The sequence below is a fragment of the Pteropus vampyrus genome, unplaced genomic scaffold (genome assembly GCF_000151845.1).
Source record: "Pteropus vampyrus isolate Shadow unplaced genomic scaffold, Pvam_2.0 Scaffold101, whole genome shotgun sequence".
Lineage (NCBI taxonomy): Eukaryota > Metazoa > Chordata > Mammalia > Chiroptera > Pteropodidae > Pteropus > Pteropus vampyrus.
In genome coordinates, this window is record NW_011888882.1 from 4,898,072 (window position 1) to 4,911,624 (window position 13,553).

Sequence of the window (13,553 nt, forward strand, 5' to 3'; positions counted from 1 at the left end):
GCATGAAAGTGCTACCCTAATTATCAGTCACTATCTCTGTAGATCTTGGACAAGTTTTAAAATCTCTCAGTGTCTCAGTCTTCTCATCCATGAAATGAAGATGATATGTCACAGGCACTGTATTGTTTTGAATATTAAATAAGATAATGTATGTACAAGTTCTTTATTACAATACTGGATTCGATACTCCTTCAGGACAAGTTCTTATGTCTTAAATGTGCATGCCCTTCAACACCCAGTAAGGAGTTTAATCAAACACAAGGTTTAAACAGCCTGCATGGCATTTAACTGTCTGGTGTTTCCCCCCCAATGTGGCTTCCGGTGCCATAAAAATTTGAGACAAAGAGAAAATCCCAAATGAAAAATATCGACACCTTTTGTAAAGAAAACATGCCTGGAAGGAGGGAGAGCGTGAAAAAGGCCTGGTTTGTTGTCGGAGTTAACAGAGGCCTCACAGTTCTGTCACTTCCTGATTTACGGCCTCCTGATGACAACAGCATCTATAGCACTGCTGTCACTCACTGTGAATTTGATTAACTTTCAAGAAAAAAAATCAATAACATTAAATTTCCTTAGGCATACTCATTACCCCCACCCCAAATAAGATGGACATATCTGGTGGTGTATCCAAGCAACTGGCCCACTCCAAAGTAAGAGGACTAGATCTGCTACCAGGTAAGCACAGTGGAAGGGAACCAACCCCTGCTCTGCTGCTACATGATTCTTGGTTTTTGTTAATGATGGATCTGTTTTCCAGTCTGTAAAACATATGCTAATATTACTTATTTCACCTACTCCACAGATTTATTGCGACAGTCAAATAAAAAAATGTTAAATTAATTTCCAAATTATAAATATATTACCAGCAATAACTAGACGATCACCTACTACTTGTCCTCTGTAAATGTCTGGTATTAGCAAAGCTAAGATACTAATTTCTCTGGGTGTGTTCACCTTGTAGTACCAAAGAGAATTAAGAAAAATCTACTCAGCCTTGAGAAGAACACAACAAATGTTATCTTAACTACGGAAGCTATGGAAGAGATAGTTGGTAAAATTGATCCTTCCACAATGGATCTATAGTCCAAAAAAAAATGGCTTTTCACAGTTCAGATATGCCCTCTTAAATGTGTGAAAATGGACTATTAGATCAAGAGGTAGCCACATACTGCATATGTGACAAGGGTCACATAGTAGGTCATTTTCCTAGTACCTCATTCTCTGCAGAACACTAAGTGGCTCAGAGTACTAAAAACTAGTCCTTCTCCTTGTCTCCCCATTAATCATGACAGATGCTTCCTCAACACACCTGGCGAAAAGAGAATAAGGAGAATCGAGAAATCAAAATTATTCTTAGATCCAGGACACATCTACCATCTCTCTTCATGTTTCTTTGACCTAATTCCTTTCTAAACTGAGCATAGGAACTCACAGTGTTACAGTTTACTAGCTGACTCCTTGAGCTCAGTAATTCTTTGAACTCAGTTAAAAACTTTCACCAAAACTTTAAGTAAAGAAAAACTGTACAAACGCCCATACATAGACCGAAAGTTAGAAAAGATCCAGGTTCATACACAGTATACATACAAAAAAAAAATTTGCCCTAGTATAATTTTTGTTTATAAACTATGTTGAAGTGTAAATACACTTTCAACCACAACAGTAAGAAAAAAAGAAACATAAACACTTCTGAGCAAATCTGGTTCAGTATAAAGAGGCTGAAATCTGCCTTGAAATAATGATAAATATAAATTGCTTGAGCACTTGAAACCCTAATTTCCTATAAAACCCTTACACTTTCCCCTCATTTGGAACTTGCTAAGTTTTCTCAAATAATCTTCTGAATAGAATTCCCATTTCCCAGAAGTACCCCACAAGTGGATGTAATGCTTATTTGTGTCAAGGCCATTGGCTTACTATTTACCTAATTTCTTCACCCTTTTGTTGAAAAAATTTATTGATGCTGACAAAATCATTGCGCCATCTTTGTCCCTGATTATGATTTGTACGTCACTTGAAGCAACAATGACCTATCAAGTCTTCTGTATTGGTGTCATTTGTTCCTTTTTTTAAAAAGTTGTTTTTGTTTGTTTAGATTTGGTGAGTTTTAAAATACCAGAGCACACCATGACACGTGTCCTCTGTTTAATGGATGTGTTGACCTTGTCTTAAGAGGCCTTGAACTTCAAGAGTTCCTGAATTGCAGCGAGCATAATGTTCAAGACCAACTTTAACCTGATCCATCTTGCTCTTCTAAGAAGTTTTCCTGTATAAAACAATATCTGTTGCCAGCAAAGAAAAGGAAGCATACTCACCAAGTGAACATAAGGCACAAAGTATCCGAAAAGCGCAAGGGGAATTCCAACTGCCCACACGGCGTACGCTGTCACCTTGAAGACAGCAAAATTGAAAATTTTTCCTGGAGGACTGAACTCTCTAGAAAAGAGGGGGAATCTCTTGCCTCCTTTGGTTCCACTGTCTTTTTCTTTGACACTGGTAGCAAGAGGTCGGTAAGTAAAGCCAGCCAGAAAAAGAACAAACATGAAGATGCAGAGCACTCGCAGTGTGTGAAAGAGGCCCACGTTGTTGATCAGAACCCTCAAAAAGAAAGGCAGCAAAACTGTGAAGATACTGCTGCCAGCGGTGACAATGCCATTCACTAGTCCAAGGCGCTTCTTGAAATAGTATCCCAGAATGACCAATGAAGGCTGGTACGCAAAGGAGCAGCCACAGGCAAATATGACTCCATAGGTAAAGTATAGAGGTTCGATGGAACTGTGTAAAGATAAAAAAGATGGAAAGCAACTTTCACTACTTATATCATGTGCTTGGTAGAATAAAACCTTAGCATAAAAGTGGGTCTTAGTTAGTCAGTGTATTTTCTACAAATAAAATTTAACCAAAAACAGATGAAAATAAACCAAGAATATAGTGCTAAAAATATTTTAATGTGAGCCGAATAGATAATAAAAATGCCTCAAGTATGTGAAAAACTACTATTAAGGTCGTCAGTGATTTTTGTTCCTCCTCCTCCTTCGGTGGATTTCAGGTGAACCACGCAGCCCTGGGTGAGAGCTGGTGTGCCTGCCACGACTCGTAAAAGACAGTGCCAGGAAGGGCCTCGGTAAAACCGGCAGTAATTAAACTGACAAACAAAAAAATTTAGTCTCTATAAAAGTTTTTTTGGTCATTTAACTATGAAAGCTCATTATTTTATGTGGTTTTCCCAGGCACTTACTAAGCAATCTAGTCAAAGGAAAGGCTGCATTTTACGTTTCTCCCACAAGGTTATGTCAGGAGCATCTGCATGGAAAAGCAGTTGTGTCTCAATGCTGCTGGCTTAAGGGCTGCAGACCAACCTTCGCCCTATATTGCGCTCTTCTCAGTTTGTGCAAGATAACAAATCATATTTCTGAATGCAGAAAGACTACATGAAGTGTGTTCATTGGCGATTCTAGTTTGTAAGCTTTAAGGCTATGTCTCAAAAGAATAATAAAGGATTAAGAATTTGACAGTTTAACCAAATAACTTAATTACATATTTCTTAGGAAAGTAAAGGATCATATCATTACATTCTTTGAAACAATTAAGGTAAGGAGTAAAAGAAAACTAAAGTTTTTTCTTTTGAAATGTCTAATTCAAAAGGCTATTTATCAACATAGTAAAGTCAAACTATTAATTAATGAAACTAATATAAAATTGGTTAATAATTAAATTTTGGACAATAATACTAGTCTAGCAAAATGCTGAGGCAATCATAAGGAAGTCTAGAATCTGATAAAATCAGTGCATGTTTGCCATCCTCTCTCTCAAATGCCTTTCCTCCTCTATTAACCCACAGCTAGCACCATCTTTCAGTCAAGCTAAGCTTTCCCAGATTAGCTTTACCTCACTCTGATCACCCTTTCCTGAATCTCCATTCTTTATTCAATAAACATCTTTAGCAGCTACTGTGTTCCAAGTACTTGGTGAAAAAAATATTACTACTGTTAACCCTATGGGTAGGGCTATGCCGTATTCATATCTACTTAATGAAACAAGACATCTACCCCATATTATACAGAATAAAATATAATACTTCATTTATTCTACATCAATTTTTCCACATAAGTAGTTTTCTAGATAATTGCAACTTACCTAAGGTGCTAATTTATTCTTATTTAACAATTTTAAAGGAAAAAAATCTAAATCTATTATACATTTCTCTGCCTTCTTCAAAGTATATATTTTAAAAATAGTATTGACAACACAGTATCATCATGAACATCAGTTTCTATACAGTTACACCACAGTACTGTAAAGCTGTCAGGTGGAAAACCAGGGAGCCACCGATATAAACTGGAAACATTCTTTTGCACACCATTTTAAATACCATGGTGGGCGAGATCAGCTTTGTATCTCTCCCACAGAGTAAAGTACATAAGCTTTGTGACGGCATTTTCACTGCTGCTGAGCCTTCTTCACTTACTTCTAAATTTCCACCTCAATAATAGATGGTTCAAATTGTTGAAGTTTGACTAGTGAATAGGTGCAGTGTAACTCAGCAAGTAAATCAATAAGATACCAGTCACGGATACAAAAAGGATACTGAAGTGACCTGGGGTTGCTAGAGAAAGCTTTCCTAAGAAGGCAGAACTTGAGCTATAGAAAAAGTGAGTCCATCGTTAAACACTTGGAATTTATATCACATTTCCCCTTGTTCTATATATTGCTCTGGAAGTTTGGTAGCTTTTGATCAGTAGGTTATACAGTGAAACCGAATAGAAAATGTGAGACCGTTACATAGCAGTAAGGTAAATATGGTTTCAAGACATTTTGTTTCAGTCAGCGGAAAGCAGAGAAAGAATTGGGTCACAATGTAAAATGTATTTCATAATTTTTATTTCTCAATGGTCAAGGTTTGAAAAACATTACTTGTTATAAGTAAGTTTTTATATATGTTTTGTCTACCAAACTAGGTAATAAGTTACATGGGTTTTCTACCTCTTGGTCCTCTCCACCAAAGCCTGAATGTTAATACATTCAGCAACTACTAGGGCCACAGGTACTGACAATGGGTACCTGGAGGCTTCCAGAGCAAAGCAGGTATGTGACCAGGCAGTAACAGCCCAATGTTGTATTACCGCTAAAAAAGAACTAAAAATAAATGATCTCACAGAACCACCTAAGCAGAATCTCCTTTCAAACAAAATTGTTTTTACTTTCTTTAAAAAACAACTTTAAAAGAAAAATATCATAAAGGTACATTAAAGATGGACTATATATTTTCTATCAAGGAAAAAAAAATAATTGTTTAGAATCCAAATAAAATGTCTAAGTTAGGTGAAAGAAAGAAGCTCACTTTAGAGTTGAGGAAGGGGTGTTGGTGGGCTTGGGGTAAAATTAATAAACCAAGGATTCTGTTGGTTAAATCACAAATATTTAAAAATAATCAGGGCAATAAATGTAAGGTGTTTTTTTTTTCCTAATGACCTCAATAATGCTTTTCAACTAGCGCATGAAGACAGCTAGGGAAGGGAAAGGGGAAAGAAATTAAGATAAATCACTAAAATAGAGACACAGGATGAAAATCGCCTTAGGAGGTTTTCTTGTTAATCACCTCCAGGTAACCAGAACTGCATATTAAACTAGTGTTATTCTAACTAGGGTTATTCTAACAATGCAAGGGGATTTACTAATAGAACTGGAACTGGAGGGAGAGGTGCTTCATACAGTAATGTGCCCGTCAGCTCTTTGTAGTTAGTTCTTCAGTGCACTACATCTTTTCATAGACACAGGAAAGTGTATTGATATTAAGTTTTACTTTAAGCTGTATTTGAACACTTTATTTTGCCATCTTTTTTAATTTTAACATGTTCTTTTTTTAAAATGCACAAAGGAATTCTCTACCTGAGTTGAAATAAATAACAAAGTTTTGATCTCATTCATAAAAATACTTCACATCAAGCCGAGGAACAACTGCTTCCACATACCACTTACTGTACCCTTTGGGCCTCAGACTGAGCTAACCTTAAACTAATGCCATTGTTTTAGACAACTCACTGTTTTAACTCAAGTTCTTTGGGGATTTTTAGGGGAAGAGAAACAAACAAAAGGAGAAATACTTTTCTTGGCTCCAAAGAATATATATATATCCTGATTGACATCTAACTCTTAGGCACTGTAAGAAAAAGCATTCGATTTCTTAAGCTCTGATTTGCTGCTATGGATAGCAATGGATAGTCATATTGCTTACGGTTTAAGCAATGATAAAGGTTTTGTTTATAAATAGCAAAATTTCTGAAAGAAAAACTTTAAGGCATCTAACAATTCTTGAAAAGCAATATATAGAAACCAAGTCCTTACCTTACAAAAGAACTAGACATGAGTCCAACGAATCCAATAGCAGCACCCACAGTAGCTGTTTTCCGACAACCAAATATGTCTGTGAAGACACTGACTATTGGGCAGCAAAAGAAAATCATCCCCATGGAGAGAGAACTTACCCATGCTGTAAAGAGATAAAATGGGGACATATTATGAATGACATGGCAAATTATATTTGTACTTATTCCATAATCTATACTATATATTTAGGAAAATATTAATGCAGAAAAGTATTACTCAGACTGGCGAATGGGGGAAAGTTGGAATAAGTAACAAATCTGCATCATAGCTCAAAGGATTGACCAATACTAATTGTAGTTAGCATAGCAATTATTTATGTTGAATTCTTGAAAAGTTTGTGTTCTTAAATAAATCAAACATTCTTCTATGACCCCAAAATTATTAATCTCTATCCTGATTTTTATGGTTTTAGGCAACTTCTAATCTATGGAAAGAAATTCATTTTTAAAAAAAATAATGATATGTCTAGGAATGCATGCCTAGGGAGTCAAAGTGCAAGGAAATTCTGACTGAAGTCAGGATAGTGGTTAATTACTGGGGGAAGGAAAGAGAATTATAACCATTTGGGTCCAGTAGTTCAGAACCAAACATTTGCCTAGAGTCTGGGCTTAGTTCTTTAGCTAAGGAAATCAAGCATGGACAGGTGCACTACTTGTTGACCAGGATAATAGTTATTGGGGATTCACTTTATTTATAAAAGTATGCATACATATACATTACCTTCTTTTCTGAAAGTATGTTATCTTTCACAATAAGAAATTAAGAATCAGAAGTCATAATTTCCTGTCCTGATTCTGTAAAAACCAAAAACAAAAGAAAACCAAAATAGAAACAAATACTGAGTACCAATAGTCATAATTTTGTGCCAAAGAAATGAGTGACCTCATAGGATATCAAGTCTGCAAATTCTTCTTAAAAAGTATAATAAACTAATAGGACCTAAGAGAACATGGGTCTGGGTCCAAATCCCCCAAACAGATCTGGATCCAAATATCCCAACTCTGTAATTACAATATGTCCTTGGAGAAGTCACTTTCCCTGAGTCTGTTTTCTTATCTTGCAAGAGAATCAAATACATACCTTTCCAGAATTACTGAGGATTAGAGAAAATATATTTATACCTCAGTATCTAATATAGAAGCACTTAATAATTTCGAATTTTAACAACAACAACAACAGAGCTACATCAAGCTCTGAAAATCTACTAGTATATTACTCTATATCCTCAACAAAGGAAGTAAATCCAGACACTATGCAAATAATCAATTCTTAGTAATGGGGTCCAAATGAAACTTTACCAGACTAAGAATCTCATTTACTTCTCTATTTTCTTACATTTTGAGTTATTTTTTAATCATGTTTTAATCAGCCATGTTTCTATTTTCTTTCTTCCCTTACCAAAAAGAAGGGAGACTGTGATCTTAAAACACAATAAAGAGACTGTACAAACAATGCAATCTTGACCTAGGTGTTGGTCGGCGGGGATTCAGAAGTGGACAGTAGAGAGGCAATTGACCAGATGAGTTAGCACAGCCAAAGCCTCAGATGTGCAGAGCTGTTTGTTCAGTGAAGGTCTGCTTAAGGAGAAGTAAGAATTTTTAAGCCTTTTATTAAAATGTTGCCAATTCATAATAATTTAATCTCATTCAAAAAACTTTAGTCATCTATCATGTTTATGAAACAATCTAAACCATCTGGGCAGACTAGAAGAATAACATCCTAACATTTATTTTTGGATAAATGCTCTTTTACAATTAAGTAACATGCCAGCACTAAATAGGAGACATTAAAAAAATCCAAGAGCATATACTTATATTGCATGTAATGCTCATATAAGTCAAGGCACTTTCAAGAATAAAAGCAATTCTTTATGCGTTACTATAGATTCTGATCCACTACTATACCAAGTATGAAAATTTTTACAGATTTTTATGTCCACTGAACAAGCACTAACTGCAGGATATAATCAAATACAACTTTATTTTTGTCTCGACTATCCTCTTAAAATTTACAAAGGGGTGGGGGGATGTCCCCCTGCCACTGGGTGACCACTTCAGCAGGCCCACATGATTCTTCTAACCAATGTTAAATAACATCTATGGTCATGTTAGGTAACAAATCAATCTTCACTTGGTAATCAAATCTTTTTTCCCAGCCCCAGCTGAAAAGAGAGTAGAATCAGCTTTGTCTCTTTTCCATGACCTCCTCTCCCCATCCCTAGCTGTCATTCTCTTTAAAGTAGGCAAAGGAGAGAGGTACACTGGGAGAAGGAAGGCAAGGAGATTCCAACTTAAGTGGTCCTGCCAAAAGGCCTGCCTGAAAACGTTTGAAGATGACTCTGTTTTCTCAGATGCACTTTCATGGGTTCTTCAGACTCTCTCCTCAGAGTTCCTTCTAGCTGTAGCTCCACTGACGTGGATAAGTCATTCTCCTCCTGGCTTTCTAGCTGTCACTTAAAAAACTCACTGTTAGAGAGCCTCACTGCCCTTCTACACAGTTTATTGGGGCAAGAATCAAACAGCTCCAGGCCATCCCTCTCTTCCACTAGGCCTGCCTCTGATCTGCAGGAAGCATTCATATTTCCTTTGCCCTGACAAACACTGGAGTACAGGCAAATTCCAACACAGTCATCTCTTGGATAGCTCTTGCTGTAGGAGCAGTTACCCAGCTACAGTTCTCTCCTTGTTGGATTTCTCAGAGGATTCAGACCCCCTAAATGAAGAGAATTCTGAGAATTCTCTAAGTGGCCCCTTTAGAGCTCCTCTCAAAGACATTAAGTGAAAAATCATGCACTCCTCACTTCTCCCATGAGGTGGGAGGAAGCCATGGCATAATTTTCTGAAGGAATCCTCACAAAATGTTCTTCCTTGACCTGTAAGTATCCTTATGGGTTTTAGAGCTTCTAACTGGTTCTCAAAAATGAAATATCTCTCTTTTGAATTTCACACTATTGTACCTTAGTGCCTTAGTTAAAATCCCAGTGGCCTATTCTGTTACAATGATAATTAGCAATAGATGAAGTTAAATCTATCTTCTGATAAAATTCAAGAAGAAATTAATTCCTGAATGAATAATTATTTCCCATTGTAAACTCGAAAAAATTCTAGTTTTTATAAAATTTTAATCTGGCATTCCAAAGAGATGCACCATAAAAATAAAATAGACTGTTATTCTCATTCACCTCTTCCAAGTCTAACTGTGATTTTATTAATAATAAAAACTCAAGTGTGTTAGCTGTTGAAATATTTTTGTACATCAATGATCTCATTTAATTCTTAAAACTCTATAAGGTAGTACTTATTATTAGGTTCATTTAACAATTGAGAAACTGAAGTATATAGTCAGTATATCTAACGGTAAAATTTTATTTAAAAAATGCATACTAGCTCTAATCCCTCTATGTAAGTCAACCAAACACTCACAGAGGGTTTCCTAAAATCTCTAAAGTAACAAATCTTTTTCAATGGAATAAGGGTCTCTACCATTTATGTTCTAAGCACTATCCTCAGCTACTGAGATTTCTCTATTTTCCGATTATTTTCAGTCTAGTAACTTATTTGCGAATAGAGGCCAAACAGAACACCACATAGACTGCTAAATGCCTTAAGAGATATAGATGTCAAAAAATATATAGTAAAAAAAGGCTTTAGAATGTGCTTGTATACCCTTATTTGAATATGTGTGTGTTTCATGTTTTAGAGAGAGACATCCAATAAAGCCAGGTTGTGAAATCTTTTTTTAGAAAATATCAGGAAGCTTTCCAATTTCCCCATCCAGATCCTCTTTGTTTCTTACTCTGTATTGAAAACAAATGCTCAGCTCTCAGTGTATATTGCCAAAGGAAAATGCAGATTACTCAAAAGAAGTAGTCACATTTAACATTTAAGAAGATTTTCCTACATATTAAGTAAAATTAAAATGTTGCAATTATATAGATGTACATGACTGGAAGGACAAAGCTTTTACAATTGAAAACACTCAAAGAGAAAATATATTGTAGTCAGTTTAAGGTTGATAAGTGTTCTTTTGCCCGTTTTTTGGTAGCTCCAACCCCCATTTCCACTCAATCTTGGCCTCTTTTGAGACAGTGTTGATCAGTAATATCTTAATGTTGGTCTAATAGCCTCAAATGAAATGCAACACTACTATACCAAATTGAGATTAAAATGCAAAATATTATTTGACTCAGGGCATGGAACTGTCTTGGCAACTAAACAAAAATTCAGGAATGAGTAGCTTGTACTTGACCATCTTACTGCCACCCTAAATGTGATCTGATAATATCTCACTTAGAAGAGGTTTTAAAATTATTTTCTATCAACTTCTGTTAATAGTATCGAAGTGAAGTGGTCAAGCAAACTCTTCTGCAGATGACAACTATAGTATAGCAGGGAAAAAAGTATTTAAACACACTGGAAAATGTATAAAAACAAACAGAAGTTGGAGGAGAGTTTATTTTTGAAAAACTGAAACTAAAAGAAATAAGAATTTCAAGTTTGTGGGCTTTCTTGAGAATCAACAAACTATGCAGGTGCTACATAGACTAGTAAGGTGCCAGACAAAAGAAAAGCAGCCACTGAAGAAAAGAAAAACAGCTAAAAGCTGTAAGAACTGAACAGAGATATTGGCTTCTACACACCACAGAGAGTGTTTACAGTTTTAATCCAGATAAGCTAACTATCTATTATGAACGAAATCTTAATCCTTGGAGAAGCAAAACTGAATCAGAGTTACTTCAAAATATAATTTATAATGTCCAAGTTTCAACCTAAAATTACTAGACATGCAAAGAAATAGGTAATCATATTAATGGACTGAGTGGGCTCAGATGTTGAATTTAGCAGAGACTTCAAAATGGCTTTTAAAAATATGAAAGAAGTATTAAAGGATAACGTTTTCAAAGAATTAAATGTAAAATATGATCTTATTGAATGAACAGACAGAGAATCTCAACAGTGAAATAGAAACTACCAAAAAAAATGGAACTGGGGTGCTGAGTATAATAACTGAAAAATGTATTTAATAGGCTCACTAGCAGATTGGAGATAAATGATAAGAATGGAACTGGGAATTTAAAGACAGAAATTACCCAATCAAAAAACAGAGAAACATAATATTAAACAAAAATGAACAGTCTTAGAGATCTATGGGATAAAAATCAAAAGGCTCAATGTAAGTATAGCTGAAGTCCTAGAAGAAGGGAGAAAGAGAAAGGAGTAGAAAAATATATATGGAGAAATAACCACCCCTCTCCCCAAATCACAAATTTTGTGTAGAACATTAACTTACAGATCTAAGAAGCGCAAAGAATCTCAAGCGTTATAAACCCTAAGCAACCCAGTCCTAAGCACATCATATTAAACTTCTGAATGCCAAAGAGAAAGAGGAAATTTCAAAAGCATCCAGAAAAAACTTATCTATTTTATCCAGGGAAAACAATGACACCATTATCAATTGGCCTCTCATAAGAAATAATGGGGAATGTTGGAACTGTCAGAGTGCTAAAAGAGAAAAACTGTCAACCATGAATTCTACATCCAGCTAAACTAGCTTTAAAAAAAAATGAAAGCAAAATAAAGGTGTTTTCAGATAATAAAAATAGAGAGACTTTGTCACTAGGAGATTTTCACTACAGGAAATATTAAAGAAAGTTCTTCAGACTGAAGGGAAATGATATAAGCTGATAATTTGGGTCCAAACAAGGACTGAAACACACACACACACTTTTTCCTTATAGTTTCTTTGTAAGATATATGACTGTTTAAACAAAATTATAACACTGTATATAGATGTAATATATATACATATATGGTAAAAACAGCACTGATGATGGAAGTAAATGAAAATATATTGTTCCAATGTTCCTATATTTTACCTGAAGCAATTCCATATTAACTTAAAAGACACTGGGTAGCTTAAAAATGTTATTGTATTCCCAGGAGAAAGACTAAAAACTAATGCAAAGAGATATAGCTAAAAAGCCAATAGAGAAATACTAAAATTGATTACAAAATATTATTTGATTATTGCAAAGGAAGACAGAAGAGAAAGAATAAAAAACAAAAGACAGATGAGACAAACAGCAAACAGCAAAATGTCAGACCTAAACGAGACTATATCAGTAATTACTTTAAATAAAAATAGACTAAACACTCCAATCAAATGACGAGAGATTGTCTACTGGATAAAAACTCAAATATCAATTATATCCTGTTTAAAGAGAAGCACTTTAAGTACAAATATACAAATAAGTTGAAAACTAAAAAGTGGAAAACATATGCCATGTAAATAATAAGCCTTAGAAGACTGGAGTGGCTATACTAATATTTGAAAAACAGACTTCAAGACAAGAAATATTACTGGAAACAAAGAGGGATGCTTCATGATGATGAAAGTGTTAGTGCATCAGGAAGATATAACAATGATAACTTTATATACATTTAATAATAGGGCTTCAGAAATACAGGAAGGAATCCAATTTGATCCCTATCTTACCATATTTTAAAAAATTATCTCAAAAGGGATTATAAAACTTAAATGTGAAACAGAAAACTAGAAAACTTCTAGAGAAAAACAGAGAAAATCTTTGTAACCTTGAGTTTGACAAAGATGTCTTAGATACATTAAAAACATAATCCATATAAGAAAAAATTGATAAACTAAACTTTATCAAAACTAACAACTTCTCTTTTAAAGACACTGTTAAGAAAATGAAAAGACAATCCACAAATTGAGAGGAAAGATTTGCAAATTATGTTCTAATACAGAACTTGTATCAAGATCATGTAAAGAATTTTCTAAACTCAATAAAAACCAAGCAACCCAATTAAAAATTAGGCAAAAGTCACTTCACAAAAAATGACATACAAATAAAAAATATGTTCAACATGATTAGTCATCAAGGAAATGTAAATGAAAATAACAGTGAAAAACCACACACACCTGTTAAACTGCTAAAATGAAAAAGGTTAATTATTCTAAATGTTGGTGAGGATGTAGTGTGGAACTGTCATACACTACTACTGGGAATATAAAATTGTACAACCACTTTGGAAAACAGTTGAGGAATGTTTTAAAAAATTAAAATACCCTTACCATATGTCACAGCCATTCTACTCCTAGGTATTTACCTAAGAGAAACAAGAGCATATGTCCACATGAAATCT

At 34.6% G+C, this 13,553-nt stretch overlaps 1 protein-coding gene across 1 annotated transcript in view; it reads right to left on the bottom strand.

The window, feature by feature from the left end:
* The window catches only part of SLC16A10 (solute carrier family 16 member 10), a 92,441-nt gene that overhangs the window by 25,789 nt on the left and 53,099 nt on the right, over window positions 1-13,553 (bottom strand). Inside the window, exons 2-3 of the mRNA XM_023533382.1 lie at window positions 6,346-6,490; window positions 2,316-2,775 (exon numbers count right to left, since the gene is read on the bottom strand). Coding sequence (XP_023389150.1) covers window positions 2,316-2,775; window positions 6,346-6,490 — 605 coding nt within the window. The remainder of the gene's footprint in view (window positions 1-2,315; window positions 2,776-6,345; window positions 6,491-13,553) is intronic.